Raw genomic sequence first — 15,584 nt, 5'->3', positions numbered from 1 at the left:
ATGAGCTACGACATAAACACTCCCGTACAACAGGGGGCAGTATTAAGCTATTAACGCTGGCTAATATTCGACCAAAGGAATGTCTCTGCAGGAATAATAATAATAACTTTATTTATATAGCACCTTTAAAAACAGAGTTTACGAAGTGCTTTGAGAGACAAAGCAGCAAGAGCAAGGCAATAATAACAACAACAGAAAGCTCAGTGTGAGACAGTTGATACGATAAAAATAAATAAATAGAATAATATATGTATGTATATATATATATATATATATATATATATTTAGTAAAATAATTTAGTACAAATAAAAAATAAATAAACATTGGATACTTGGTTCAAGATTACCTGAAGAAAAGCTATTGTAATTATCTAAATATTTTTACAGATGGATGAAAACACTCGGATAATAATCATGTAGGAGTGTGCATATACATTACAGAATTCAACAAAGGAATTGTTAAAATAATTTCAAACAGGTTATCAGTGTACACAGCCGAACTGACAGCAGTAATCATCAGTCTTCAGTGGGTGGAGGAGGTTAAACCAATGAAAGTAGTTATATATTATACACTCTGGTCAAACAGTACGAGAGGATCTGGAGTTTATATGTCACTACTGAACTTACAACATTTAGTAATAGATGTACACTTCGGTTGGGAACCGGCTCATGTTGGAATAGAGGGAAATGAGGTTGCAGATAAAGTTGCAAAAATAGTTGATATTTTAGAAATTTGTTTTGGGAGGTCAGAAGCAAAATAATTTTATTTCATTTCATTGTAATGATAATTGTCACAAAGTCATGATGTTACTCCGGTACAGTAGGTGGCGGCATGCACCGTAAACGTTGGTTTGTAACTGAAAGAAGAAGAAGAAGTCTCAGCAGGAAACTGTAATATTGTCGTTCAGTGTTCGTCTGACGGCGTCGAGAGTTGTGTACCTGAACGTGGAGCGAAGTGGTTAAGCTGGTGTGAAGAAAACAAATAACGTGAGCTAAGTATTTTTCCCACATCCTCACTCATCGTCGATTGACATCGGATTGTGGACCCGAGCTACCATTTTTGCCTTCGCACTGCGTGAGTCGTGTCGTCCATTAGCCACTTAGCCTCCAAAGCTAATGTGAGCTAGTCAGCGAAGGAAAAGCAGCAGCATTGCTCCTCCCGTCATCAAACACACTGTGTTAACAAGAACATTTTGATAACAGTTGTGTTTTTTTTTTAGTCACAACTGTTGTAACCTGCTTAGGAAATAATGGGGTCGTCCAAGAAACACAAGGAAAAGAGTCGCGACAAGGACACGGAAGAGCGCCGTCGCGAACACAAGAAACATCGCCACAAGGACCGAGAGAGAGACGCTTCAGACCGGGATGCGACTCGTGATAAAGAGAAACGAAAACGCTCCAGGTCCCGTGAAAGAAGCGGACGGGACCGGGTCAAAGGCGAAAGGAGCACCGGCGAGCCACGAGTGAAGAAGGAGAAAGTCGATCTTGGCTACGAAGAAGGCAACAAAGAAGTGGCGCCCCAGTCTGCAAGCGGAGACGCGTCCCTCAGCATCGAGGAGACAAACAAACTCAGAGCCAAGCTGGGTCTGAAGCCTCTGGAATTAAATGAGAACAAGAAGGAGCTTGGCACCAAAGAGGACCCATTGGTGGCGGAGACCATCAACCCTGTTCTCATTAAAAAGCAGAAAGATATGAGAGAGAAGCTTGCAGCTATGAAAGAAAAACGCATCCAGAACAAGAAACTGGGAAAAGTCAAGACCATAGCAGAGGAAGACTGGCTGGATGACACCGCTGCGTGGGTTGAGAGAAGCCGAAATATGGCAAAAGAAAAGGAATTGGCGGAGAAAAGAGCCAAACTCCTGGAAGAGATGGACGAGGAATTTGGTGTCAGCAGTCTGGTGGAGGAGGAGTTTGCACACCGCAAAAGGGATCCGTACACATCTCAAGATCTAAAGGGACTCAAAGTGCAGCACAAGGTGGATTCCTTCAACGAGGGCCAGACTGTCATCCTCACCCTGCAAGACAAAGGTGTACTCGAGGAGGAGGAAGATGTGCTGGTGAACGTGGGAATGGTGGACAAGGAGAAAGCCGAAAAGAATGTGGAGTTAAAAAAGAAAAAGCCTGAATACAAGCCCTACGAAGAAGAGGAGAGTGTGGACGACATGGTTACGTTGAAGCCCCACACTGTGCTGTCGAAATATGACGAGGAAATTGAGGGTGAAAAGAAGAAGAGTTTCCGGTTAAATACCGGGGGCTTTGCCGACGGGGAGCGAGAGCGGGAGATTCAAGCCATGAGAGAGGCTCTACGAGATCAGGCGCAGTCCTTGGACATGCCCGCTCTCGCCATCGCCTCTGAGTATTACACACCTCAGGAAATGACGGGCTTCAAAAAGACCAAACACCGTGTGAGGAAAATCAGGAAGAAGGAGAAGCAAACTGCTGCAGACGAGCTTCACATCGATGACACTCGCAACACCGATTTTGGCTCCAGGACACGCGGTCGTGGCCGCAAACAGCTGGGTGAAGAAGGCGAGGAGGTTAAGGAGGAGAGCATAATGATTAGCGATACCCCCCGAATGTCCGACGATGTTAGGATGGCAGAAATGGAGATGAGTGACGACGAAGGCTTTACTCCTGCTGAGCCAGTTGTATTTGAGGAGGACGAGGCCGAGCAGGAACTGCAGAAACAGCTGGAGAAGCAGAGGAAGCTGAAGCAACGGCAGCTTCTCAAAGACTCCGGGGAGAAGGTGGCGGAGAAGATTAAAGAGCTCGATAAAGGCGACAGTGAAAATGATCCTGAGCGGAAGAACAACATTGTTTTCAACGCCACCTCAGAGTTTTGCAGAACCCTGGGTGATATCCCAACGTATGGACTGTCAGGCAACCGAGAGGACCAAGAAGACATTATGGACTTTGAAGAGAAGGAAGAGAAAGACGATGCTGGAGATTCAGACTCGGAACTGGACGAGAATATTGGATGGAGCACGGTTAACCTGGATGAAGAGCAGAAACAACCAGATTTTTCTACAGCCTCTGCCACCATCTTGGACGAAGAGCCCATTGTCAGCTCCGGTCTTGCTGCTGCCTTGCATTTGTGCAAGAACAAAGGTCTATTGGACACTGAAATGCAGAAGATATCCCGCGTCAGAGCAACAAAAGGCGCCTTGCCCAACGACAACTACTGCATCGAGGACAAGATGGGCTTCGATGACAAGTACAGTCGCAGAGAAGAGTACAGGGGCTTCACGCAGGATTTCAAGGACAAGGATGGATACAAGCCTGAGGTCAAGATCGAGTATGTGGACGAATCTGGGCGGAGGCTCACTCCAAAAGAAGCCTTCCGGCAGCTTTCCCATCGATTCCACGGCAAAGGGTCTGGAAAGATGAAGACGGAGAGGAGGATGAAGAAGCTGGAGGAAGAGGCCCTGCTGAAGAAGATGAGCAGCAGTGATACTCCTCTCGGGACGGTGGCTTTGCTTCAAGAGAAGCAGAAATCTCAGAAAACCCCGTATATTGTGCTTAGTGGGGGTGGGAAAAGTATGAATGCAAATACCATCACCAAATAAGTCTGGGGGAATAGTGAATTATCTTTAACACAAACATACACATTCCTTAATACACACACAGGATGTTTTAAGTAAAGTAAATGCCTACTTCATACAAGCTTTGTTGTTGTAGTAAACAATTGTCCAATAAAATGAACACAAATTAGATGTTTTATTGTTTTTTGTGTCGCTAATGTAGAAGGTGAAGAGTATGTGTTTAATGTAACAATTGTAAAGGCTGTTGGTTAGTTTTATGCACATTACATATTGTGGCCGGTAAGTAAGTCGCAGATCCAGTAATGAACAATGAAGAAGTATTTTTCAAAAAGGTTTAAAATGCATTTGGTTTCTGATTTTAAATACTAAAAGTATAGCCAAATTATTTCAGCTTTTTTTATTTTCACTAAAGTCAAAGTAAATAAATAGTGCAAAAATTAACACACTGAAAATGCACATTGTGTAATAATCTTTTTTAAACCCAGGTTAATATTTCCACTGCTATGGTCTCATCCTAAAAGTTAAAATTATACACAATGTGTAAGAAATGCATTCAATAATATATGTATTGGCCTTTGAATACTTAACAGTAAATTAGAGAGAATATAACTCCACATTATGAATATACATATTTAAATTAGAAACTTAAATAGGGTTGATTTTTTTCCATAATAGATGACAGCCTTGCAGCTCTTTGATAACATGACTGGTGATATCTTGCAGGGTGTCCTTTTTCAGTTTTATCTCATTTCTTTAACTGGTATGGCCTCTCAGACCTGTCTGGGAATTTCAACATTATTGTGTAGATCTGGACCTGCTGACGATAAAAGCATAGTAACAAAACCACAGATGTTATTTGTGAATACTACAGTAGGGAGGGATGTTTACCTATGGATCAAAGAATCCACAAATGAGTTAGTCAAGGGAGAAATATGTGTGTGGGTCCTCACATATTCAGAAGATGTGGTCAAAAACAAGTTGTTTCATTTGTTATAAAACTTTCAAATCCAGAGGGGAAAATGTATCAACAGTGGCAACAGTACTGTGATACTGCAACACAAATAAAGTAGGTAAGACACAGAGGAACTAAGTAAATAAGCAACAATAAGCAGGTTGAGGAGTGGACACTATAGTACATTATTCATTGATGGACAACATCATGAAAAAGGGACAGTGGAGCATATAGTGACATGCAGAGAACTACAAACATAGTTAATTTAAAGCTCAATTAAAGAAATTGTTACCTGCATGCATTTCTTTTATTGTTGTTTATTGCTGTGTCTGACTGATTTATATATTTCACATGCTCTGCATGCTTTTGTTTTGTGCCTCTGACGTGGACATATTTTTTAGTGTCTAATAATGCAGCATAATATTGTCTTTAATCCATGTTTCTATTTAACATAGTTATCCCTCATTTTATTTGCTTTGTGTGTGTTGAATTTGAGAGCCTCTGTGTTGCATTTCTTGTTAGTACTTGACAATGTAGTATAAGAGTCTCCTGAATGATGATACTACTTATATTAATATTCTCACTTCTTTCATTGTTTGTGCATACATTGTAAAGGGTCAATATTGCATAACGTTGTAAATTGAATGTTATATTCTGTTTTTAGGTTTACTTTGTAACATCTGCATTGGGACTACAGATGAAAAATAGCCTCTTGGCTAACTCTGGCGCATTTACAGCAACGTTTTTATTAATGTGCACTGTCCCTTATTAAATAAACCAATAAATAAAATAAAAAAATATTAAGTATATTAGATATATATATTTGGTTTTACGAGAGTAAGTTATCTGGACGACTTACATCACTTTAAAAACATGGACATCAATAAAGACTATTCAATACAGACTATGACCAGAGGGGGACAGTAACGCAAAGTCTTGGCTGCCAACTGCCGTAAAGGGAAGAAGAAGAAGAAGAAAAACCTGTAGCAAAGTAGCTGTTGTCCTACGTCCTTAATACATCCATGAAAGTAGTTAGCAAAGCTAACACTGGTGAGCTGACATTGCGTCACCCGACACGACATGCGCAACGTTAACAGCTGAAGTCTCGCACGGTAAAGTAATGTAATCACGTCTTAATGTCCCAGATACATCAGAAATGATCGTTAGCATCGCGTACGTGGGACGTGTCAGGCTGGTTTGACAGCTTCCTGTTTGTGTAGCTAGCAGCGAGCTTAGTGACACGGACACTGTTTTAAATAGCTTCGATGTTTGGAAAAGGCTTCTTGTTCCTCGAAATACCTCACACCAGTGTCCTGGTTGTGTTTACGTGACTCCTGTGCGTCATCTCGACGAGGAACCGGTGTGTTTTATAGGACTGTTATCGGTAGGAAGCTGTGTTTTTACGATGCAGTAACGTCAAAAACGTTAGCTAAACAAATTCCATGTTAACGTTGAATCGAAGCTGTTAGTTAAATGGTGAAAACGAAACTATAGAAACCGTACTAGTATTTATGTGTCGATGTCATGTTTTCACTTTAAATTAAATATTCAGGAAACTTAAGCTGTCATTTACTGAGCTAATGGTTATGGAGATAAGTGGCCTGTTTGTTAATGTCTAACAAGTTAAATCAACACATCGTTATTCCTTGTATGGCTAATGTTTTGTTTAGTTAGTTAATTTAATATTCTATTTTATTGTATATATTGTGCATTTCTTTTTTACTTAATTTTTTTATTTTTGCTGCTTTTATTTTTCCCCTTGCGGGATGAATAAAGCATCTATCTATCTAATGATAATTTAATTTAGCTTATGTCACAATAGCATGACACAGTGAACTACTGCATCTTAAGTTGTTGACATTACCAATATACACTGTGAGGATGGTGTCTTTAGAACCTGCAGGACTAGTTTGTGCTTACATTTCATGTGGCGCTAGAGCTGGGCAATATATTGATGTTATATCGATATTGTGATATCACAATATGGCATGTGTTGTCTGTTCTTGGTTCCAAAGGCTGCTTACAGTAAAGTCATGTGATTTTCTGAATTTACCAGACGGTTATGTTATGTTATTTTTATTTACCCAATTAGTAATTATGTTCACATTACTGATGTGGACATAAGGTCAACTGAACTTTTCTGATGTATTAAACATTCAGTTTAAACTATAAAGAAAACTGAGGTGAGAGCAGGAAGGTTACTGACATTTAATCCACAGTACTGATGTGTAAATATCAAAAATCTCACTGTGTAAATAATTTGTGAAAGCATCAATATCATTGCAATATTGATATCAAAGTATTTCTTCAAAGATATTGTGATATTAGATTTTCTCCATATAGCCAAGCCCTAATTTCATGTTTCAAGTGTGCATTAAGCAGGTTGAATAGTAGCAATATCCAACAGTTAATAGCAATGTAAATCTTGATTATTTTCATCCTCAACAGGCCATAACTTCACCCAGTGAAACTACAGTCTGTTGTGATGTCGGAGCCTAAGCCCCCTACTCCAACCCCTGGAGACATGTACAAGGGTTGGCTCTTCAAATGGACAAACTACATTAAAGGTTACCAGAGACGCTGGTTTGTTCTGAGCAATGGACTTTTGTCTTATTACAGGTAAGTTACATTTATATGACTAAAGTTGGAATTATTTGAGGTTTTCCCTGGCTGTTAATTTTGCTTTTAAATGAAAAGTGCATTCAAAGTAGTACTTGTATTGCATACTGTATGCACAATTTTAAACACGTGCTTTACAAGAAATAAAATAATGACTTCCCAAAACAGGGATCTATATTTGACTGTCCTTCATTCTGTTGTCTGCAGGACCCAGGCAGAGATGGGTCACACATGCAGAGGCACCATCAACTTGGCCACAGCCAATATTGCCGTGGAGGACTCGTGCAATTTTGTCATTTCCAACGGAGGCGCGCAGACCTACCACTTGAAGGCCAGCTCAGAAGTAGAGCGGCAGCGATGGATCACTGCTCTGGAGCTCGCCAAGGCAAAGGCCGTCCACATGCAGGCTGAATCTGGTGAGAGGGAAAACAAATACGTTGGAGAATGTAGGAGCCGGAATATGAACATGTGTAGAAAAGTCTGATCAGCTTATACAACAGCACCTATGTCAGGCAGAAATGTGTGTTTTTGTCTGTGTATGTGTGTGAAGCCTTTTCTCCTTGTGTCTGTTTGGTTTTGGTCACATTCTCTGACCCATTCTCTCCCTCAGATGACTCGGGTGACGACTGTCCCGCAGCGCCCCCCACCTCGGGACAGAGTGGAGGCTGCCGTAACTTAGAAATCCAGTCCACACTTCGCACACTCGGCAGCAAGGTGGAGGACCTCAACACCTGCAATGATCTCATTGTCAAGCATGGGTCGGCCCTCCAAAGGTATCGATTATCAGACTGAGCAGTCTGACTGCTTTAGGAAAAACAATGTTATCTTTATTCATTTTGTTTGCCTATTTCCTTCATCCCTTGATTTCACACACAGGTCTTTGTCAGAACTGGAGGGGATTCGTGTCGCAGGAGACATGGGGGAAAAGATGAGACAAGTCACAGAGAGAGCCACACTGTTCAGAATCACCTCTAACGCCATGATTAACGTAAGCCGACCAAGTGTTCATTTGCTGATAAACATTGTCGTTGACTCCTTTTGTCGAAACGTTGCTCTTGTTTTTTGCGTGTTCCCCAAGGCGTGTAGAGACTTCCTCTCCCTGGCCCAGAGTCACAGTAAGCGCTGGCAGAAGGCCTTGCAGGTTGAACGAGACCAAAGGATACGGCTGGAGGAGACTCTGGAGCAGCTAGCCAAACAGCACAATCACCTGGAAAGAGCTTTCAGAGGAGCTACAGTTCTCCCCCCTTCATTCAGCAATCCCGCCTTAGCTAACAAAGGTACGGTTCTCATCCCCAACTGCACTTCTGTCTTAGGACCCTGTTCAAGTGAGGCCAGTTGAGCCATTTAGTCATTTATTCATCTTGTCTTCACCCTAGGTGGTGGTCCAGTAAAAGGTGATGCCAGTGACGAGGATGACGACAATGAGTTCTTTGATGCTATGGAGGACCCAGCAGCGTTTATCACTGTCCCTGCTGACCCCAAGTATCACAGGTTGTTAACCGTCTGATTTTATTTCTTTATATCGACCTCGTTTTTGTTTTTGTTGTTGTTATTTTGCCTCCTTGTGCTCTGCTTTGTTTTAAATGTTGCTTCTCTGTCCGTCAGGAGATCTGGCAGCAACATCAGTGGGATCAGCAGTGAGACTGGAATGGACGATCAGTCAGTAAATGTGCGTTAAGTTCGTTTTTTGCGAGCAAGTTTTGATGTATTGATTTGTCCTCTCCTCTGCGTGTCAACATGCCACAGTCACTTGACCTGGAAAGCTATTTTCCTTTTCTTCTTCCAGTTTGATGAACAGTCTTTGGCATCCAACCCAGAGTCGCCACAGACTCTTGAGCTGGAGCCTGTTAGACAACGACGGACTCGTATCCCCGACAAGCCCAACTATTACCTCAATCTGTGGAGCATCATGAAGAATTGTATTGGAAAGGAGCTCTCAAAGATACCAATGCCTGTAAGAAACACGTACTCCTGTTGGTATCTAAGTGGCCTTTGCTTGTGAGAGTACTCAGAAGTAATCAGACTTCTTCTCTCTGTGACTATGTACCTACTAGGTGAATTTCAATGAGCCCCTCTCAATGCTGCAACGTCTGTCTGAAGACCTGGAGTACTACGAGCTGCTGGATAAGGCTGCTAAATGTCAGAGCTCTCTAGAGCAGATGTGTTATGTGGCCGCTTTCACAGTCTCTTCGTACTCCACCACTGTCCACCGCACGGGGAAACCCTTCAATCCTCTGCTGGGAGAAACCTTTGAGCTCGATCGGCTAAAAGATTGTGGCTACCGCTCCCTCTGTGAACAGGTAAAGGATGTTTATGCAAGCAAGTTTAATCGTCTTCAAACATCTCACAATTGTAATGGTCAAAACACGACTTTGCGATCCCTCTTCTCGTCACTCGCCTCTTCTCAGGTGAGTCACCACCCACCTGCTGCAGCTCACCATGCCAGCTCTGAGAAGGGCTGGAACCTCAGACAAGAAATTACCCTGGCCAGCAAGTTTAGAGGAAAATATCTCTCGATCATGCCTTTGGGTGAGTGTGTGTGAAGACCAAATATGACAGTGATATATTAGATGAGCAGGGTCTAAGATGATTCCCTCTGTATCCTCAGGTTCTATCCAGTGCTTATTTGACAAGAGCGACAATCACTACTCTTGGAAGAAAGTGACTACAACTGTACACAACATCATTGTTGGAAAGTTGTGGATTGACCAGGTAAATTTAAACTTTAACCGCATTATGTCTTTATTGAATGTTTCGCTTAAAATTCTACTGCGTGTATCCTTTTAAGTCCTCAAGAGCAAAACCTTTTGTCTCTTTCCTTTGTCCCCTTTCTAGTCAGGGGAGATAGATGTGGTGAACCACAAGACGGGAGATCGCTGCCACCTCAAGTTTGCTCCCTACAGTTACTTCTCCAGAGATGTACCAAGAAAGGTGGGCTTTTTATGCTTCTTCACAGGAAGATGCATAACACACCGCCACACAATACTGTCTATAAAACACACAAAGATTCAGAAACTGTAATCATTTAAATTGAGCTTTTTTCCCCAAAATGTAACTGATACCGTTGCCAGAAATGTTGATGTTTTCATCCTGGTTTATCGGTGTAATTGTCTTTTAATGAGAAGGATATTTTGAAAAAGAATAGCTGATTTATCCCTTGGAAAGGATGTGACTAGATTGGTCCGGGGCTTTTTAGTAGGGATCTGGGATTTCTCAATATGATGTAGTCTAGCACACTCCTGTGATATATAACCTAATTAACAGATCAACAAAAAACTGAACATTGTATTAATATTGGCAGAGCTGTAGTACTGCCTACTGTTGGCTCTGCGATTACATTCTTCAATGTAATCCGTGTTTGTGTCTCAGGTAACAGGAGTAGTAGCTGATAAGGATGGGAAGGCCCATTACGTGCTATCGGGAACCTGGGATGAGAAGATGGAGTTTTCCAGGATAATGCAGAGCAGTAAAGGCGAGAACGGCACCGAAGGCAAACAGAGGACTGTCTATCAGACCCTCAAAGCCAAAGAAATCTGGAGAAAGAACCCCTTACCGTGAGTTTTGGTGGTATTGAGAAAGTCGAATGTGCTCATAAATTGTCGTGCCTCTAACCTTTTTTTATGTTGATGACTTGACAGAGAGGGGGCAGAGAACATGTACTTCTTCTCCTCCCTGGCCTTGACGCTCAATGAGCCTGAGGAGGGAGTGGCGCCAACGGACTGTCGACGGCGCCCCGACCAGAAGTTAATGGAGGATGGCCGCTGGGATGAGGCGAACGCAGAGAAACAGAGGCTAGAAGAGAAACAGCGCACCGTCCGCCGAGAAAGGGAGAGGGAGGCTGTAAAAGCAGCCAGCTCACCCGAGGAAGGTAAAACAAAAAAAAGATAGGAAATAGCTTAGTTTTGGAGTTTATCTATTTGTCTTGTGTTTCTTTCCAATGTTTGTTCTGTCCATTCATCTTTTGTCCACTCCGTCTGTCTTGGAATACCTTGTCTTTGTCTCAAACCTAAGCTGTCACTGAGGATTCAATCAATGATTCACCCTCGAAAAGCAAGTACTCTCTTCTCTTCCGTCTTTTCCCACCCTTTGATCAACGCTATATATATTAGCTCTAGATGCAAAGCAACACATGTTCAAGATGTTTGCGTATGTAACAGGAACGTCCTTCATCATCTTTGAAGTACTTTCACCATCCTTTCATCCGTTTCTGTTCCATTTAGCTGATGCAAGGGAGACTGGCACAGACGCAAATGAGGGTTTTGATGAAAGCAAGTATCACTTCATAGCTGAACATAATATGTGCTTTTACGGTGCTATGTGTGGCATCTTAAGGGATCGTTTGGGTGTTTTTGAAGTGGGGGTTGCATGAGTACCAGCACGGGAGCAACGTGGTGTCCTGCTGAGGACGGGGGGCAGCAGCAAAACGTAGATGAGCCACCTAAAAGAAAGGTCCGCATAAAAAAAAAAAAAAAAAATAGTATCAGTGTAAATTCACACTATATTTGGCATATGTTCACTGCTTTATCTTTTCGTCACACAGTCCTTTCGGACGGGAAACTGAACTATAAGTAAAAGATATTCATGCTCTCTTCAAAGATATTTAGCTGTCATGGTATTTTGCTTAAAATGCTACACACAGCATTTCTGAAATGAACATAAACACCATATTTGTGTGGATTTTTTGGATACTGAGTTGTAGATTCACATCTATTTTTTTTAATTTATTTATTTATTTTTTTTGTGTGCTGGGGTAAAGCTGACACAGAGGACTCTCATCTCTATATATCCGTTGCATGCAAGTAGCCTCTTTCATTTGATTGGCTGTCTCTCTTTGTGTCGGCCATCTTCAGTTCATACCCAAACTTTTTATGTCTGAACTCTCAAAGATTCATCCTTAATTCTTCTATTTTCAGCCCCTTATGGACCATCACCTCTAAGCAAGTATTCTGATCATGACATAACACATGCTGTGCAATGATCTCCCCATTTCCTTGCAATTTTAATTTGATCTGGATTTAAGAAGCCTTCTGTTAACCGTTTCCCCTTTTTACGTCCAACTTGGTCTCTCTTAGTGGAAGGCAATGAAGGTCTTTATGGAGCTCAAATCAAAAGCAAGTAACATCAGTGTTGCTCTCAATTATCCCCTGTTTTATTTCCTTTAGATTTGTGTTGGTAGTATTTAGGGAACCTGTAGCTCAATGTAGAATTTGCACAAACCTAGTACTTGAATATTTTAGAGTAGCATTGTGTCTGTCGTTGCTCAGTTTACTGTGGTCCTGGGCATTCGGGGCATTAGTTGTGAGCCTGATTCTCTCCACAGAGGAGCAAATCCGTGATTTCATCGAGTGCTCACCTATAATTTGTCATCTTTTGTTTTTCGGTTTCGGTCAACCATCGGCTTAATTTCAGCATGGTGTGTTCGTCATGGCTCAGTGGCTTCTAAACCCTCACCTCGGGTCCAGCTGAAGCTTCTTCTTTGTGAAAGATGTTCCTCTTGTTTTTCCTTTTTAGGCACTCATCCAGACAACTACACGGCCATGTGGTTCGAGAAGTTGGACGACCCCGTATCCGGAGAGACCTTGCACGTCTACAAGGGCGGTTACTGGGAGGCAAAGGAACAGGGCGGCTGGGACATGTGCCCTGACCTCTTCTGATGACAGCGGAGGCGGCCTCTCTTCCTCTGTGGTGTACAAAACGTACATCAGCTAAAAATGGGGATTCAAGCCTGACATCAACCTGTCTTCAATGTCCGTAGCTTCAACTGATTCCCCCCTCCCCCACACTCGGTCCCCCTTGTCCAGCAGTGATTTGCTCAGGGTTAAGGGCATCTGGACTTCACCCTCAACGCAGATACGATGCACACTGTAGCATTGTTGTAACATTGCAGCTGATTAGCGTTCAGAATTCCCTCTCACTGCCTCTCAAACACTGATGATTATCTTAGTCCACTGCTTGTTCTCACTCCAGGGTTCTTTGGCCTTCGAGTTGCAGCTGGCAGCAAGTTATTCTAACAATGTCATTATGCATTTTCTTTCAAAGCACTATTATCAGAAGCATAATTCATCCAGATGACATCTTACAATATACAAGGTTTGCTTGTAGAGAGTCAGCGACTACAGAACATGTGATTTATGCGTTTGTTTTTGTTGTGCACTCCTGATTAAGACTTTTGCAATGAATTTATTGAAGCTTCCCCAGCACTGCCCAATGTTGTTTTATTCCAACACCGTAACAATTCACTATACCAGTTTCAGACCACATCAAATATGCATAGATGCAAAAGACAGATGAATGCTGTTTCTTGTAAATAATGGCGTATTTGAACAATTTTCTTTGCACTGGTTTAAAATTAGAAGTGTCACAAACACCAAGACATGATACAAAGTTTGCCTTTGAATTTATGGTAGTTTGGGACTCCGGAGGTATACTATATCTACATATTAGCCTTCTTTAATTTTTACAATTAACTAGTCTATTCAAAAATCAGTTTGTGATTTTCCTCCCAATTCCCCTGTAAAATACATAAATACATGGTAGCTGTGAGGAGATTTGAAAGTAGTTCCTTATGATTGTACCACTCCTCATATTTAGGCCTCGTTAAGTCTGGTTTGGTCATTTAACAACAATATTTGTGGGTCTACACATAAGTCATTACATATACACGCAGTTGTTTTTTAACCTTTCTTTTCACTATAGAACAATAAATTGTAAGGTTTTTTTTTATTGGGGAAGAATAATTAAATATTTCTATGTAGCACATTAAGTTGAATAAAATACATGTTCTTTATTTTATATGATACCATTTTGAATACTATATGAATTAAAATAGTGGTAACAAATGTATAAGTACCGATGGAAATATGAAGTAAAAAAAATTATCAATGGCACTATTTTTTTTTTTCTTGTATTTTGTCCAACAATTCATTTTAAAGAGTTGCTTAAGACTAAATCACATGTACAGTCACTACATTACACTCTAAATTGATTTTGTTCCCATTCTAAAGTCGTCCCATCCCATAATTCTGTCCCGTAGAACCTCAAGAGCCGATGAAAAAATCTGTGTTTTATGATACACCATGACCGGGAACGGGATGATCGGATTATTCAGATTAACAGCCTTTTCTGATTCTCCACCCAAGTACACTATTTTCAGACTTGTATTTTCATACCTGAAGTGTGTGCCCTCACTAACACTGAGATCAATGATTTAAATTCTGCTCTCAAAGTAAACACTGAGAGTCACAAGCTGAGCTGTGTGCTGATTTCTACTGGCGTGAGGCTTCTAGTAAATTTGAAGGGAAATGTGAGGCTTTTTGTCTTTCCGGTTTCCCCTCAAACGTATCGATAATAGCTTTAATCTTGATGTATTGTAGTCGTCGTGTTTTGCGAGTGTAGTTTTTTAACGGACAGCAATAAGAGTGCCTCAGTGCGTATATATACATGTAGCACAAAATGAAATGTGTGAAGTGACATTGCTAAAACTGGAAAAACTGAAACCTGTCATTGTATGTGTCTGTGTTGTTGTTTGTCATTGGAATGGAAGGACTGTGTGGTTGATGACAAATCTAAATTTCATTTTATATTCAAGTGTACTTAAAACACTGAAAATGAAGATCACAAAAAAAAGGTTATATTTCTGTATAAATATATTAAATAGTAAAGTAATTGTGATATTAACTGGTTGTATTGATAGAGAATCTAATGGCGGTGATGCACTTTTGCTTTATTTTTTTGTTGCTTTGCTTCATTGTTTACTCAGTACTGGATGTATACTGTGTTACATGAGTCACCCTCTACCAGCTAGGATAGCTTTATTTTAAATTACATAAATTTTGTTTGGGTCTGAACCATCACACAGCATTTAAGTACAGGTTGAAGAGTGTGTGAGGAATGTACAGCCTCCTCTATGTCTCTTAGATTTCAGATTTTACAGGTTTCCGTCTGTTCTGTCTCTTTCAACATTTGTATAATCTTGATTTTTTTTTTAGCCGTGGCTCCTAATTTCTGAAGTTTCTACCCTTTTCATCACTTTCAGTGTTTTCCAGCTGAGTTTGTTTTTGGCCTGCAAGGTGGAGATGGTCACAATGCCACAGCTTCCCACAATTAACTCACGTTCTTGCACTAACATACAGTGCATTACGTATCGTGCCCTACTTGATGTTGGCCACTGAAGTGTTGAGCTTGTTTTGACAACTTTTCCTGAGCCATGTTAAGTATTGCAAACGTGTACATCGGTTAAAATATACATATGTATTGACTCACTGTTTTACAGTACTTTTAACCTTTTGTGTCCTTCAATGCAGTTTTCTTTAGCAGGATTGTGTTAGGGGTTGGCAATATTAAAGTCTGAATGGAAATGAAGTGCATATTGGTGTTTTCGATTTTCCAAAACAAAAGTAAAATTACTCATGCAAAATGGCCACTTCCAGAGTATTATACTGTATTTATGTGTCATCACCGATACTTTAGCT

General features: G+C 41.0%; 2 protein-coding genes across 15 annotated transcripts; both read left to right on the top strand.

The window, feature by feature from the left end:
- The first annotated feature begins 887 nt into the window (after positions 1-887).
- Positions 888-3,711, top strand: sart1 (spliceosome associated factor 1, recruiter of U4/U6.U5 tri-snRNP). Its single transcript, XM_076091466.1, has one exon. The coding sequence runs from the start codon at positions 1,251-1,253 to the stop codon at positions 3,564-3,566; it is 2,316 nt and encodes a 771-aa protein (XP_075947581.1). The 5' UTR covers positions 888-1,250; the 3' UTR covers positions 3,567-3,711.
- Positions 3,712-5,447: 1,736 nt separating this feature from the next.
- osbp (oxysterol binding protein) lies at positions 5,448-15,479 on the top strand. Of its 14 annotated transcripts, none has more exons than XM_076091456.1 (21): positions 5,448-5,606; positions 6,943-7,113; positions 7,321-7,529; positions 7,724-7,886; positions 7,990-8,101; positions 8,192-8,390; positions 8,490-8,604; positions 8,722-8,782; positions 8,900-9,067; positions 9,168-9,413; positions 9,522-9,642; positions 9,722-9,825; positions 9,949-10,044; positions 10,483-10,667; positions 10,752-10,981; positions 11,125-11,163; positions 11,334-11,381; positions 11,870-11,908; positions 12,027-12,050; positions 12,186-12,224; positions 12,625-15,479. In XM_076091456.1, the coding sequence occupies exons 2-21, from the start codon at positions 6,980-6,982 to the stop codon at positions 12,765-12,767; spliced, it is 2,475 nt and encodes an 824-aa protein (XP_075947571.1). In that variant the 5' UTR covers positions 5,448-5,606; positions 6,943-6,979; the 3' UTR covers positions 12,768-15,479. The 14 variants fall into 14 exon arrangements, with proteins under 14 accessions (XP_075947571.1, XP_075947566.1, XP_075947573.1 ...); XM_076091451.1 differs by having other exon boundaries at positions 8,719-8,782; XM_076091455.1 differs by having other exon boundaries at positions 5,449-5,544; positions 8,719-8,782.
- Positions 15,480-15,584: the final 105 nt, after the last annotated feature.

This window comes from Anarhichas minor, unplaced genomic scaffold, assembly GCF_050575085.1.
Source record: "Anarhichas minor isolate MPS153535 unplaced genomic scaffold, ASM5057508v1 ptg000014l, whole genome shotgun sequence".
Taxonomy (NCBI): domain Eukaryota; kingdom Metazoa; phylum Chordata; class Actinopteri; order Perciformes; family Anarhichadidae; genus Anarhichas; species Anarhichas minor.
Note: the sequence above shows the minus strand (reverse complement) of the source record. Positions and strands in the feature narration are given on the sequence as shown.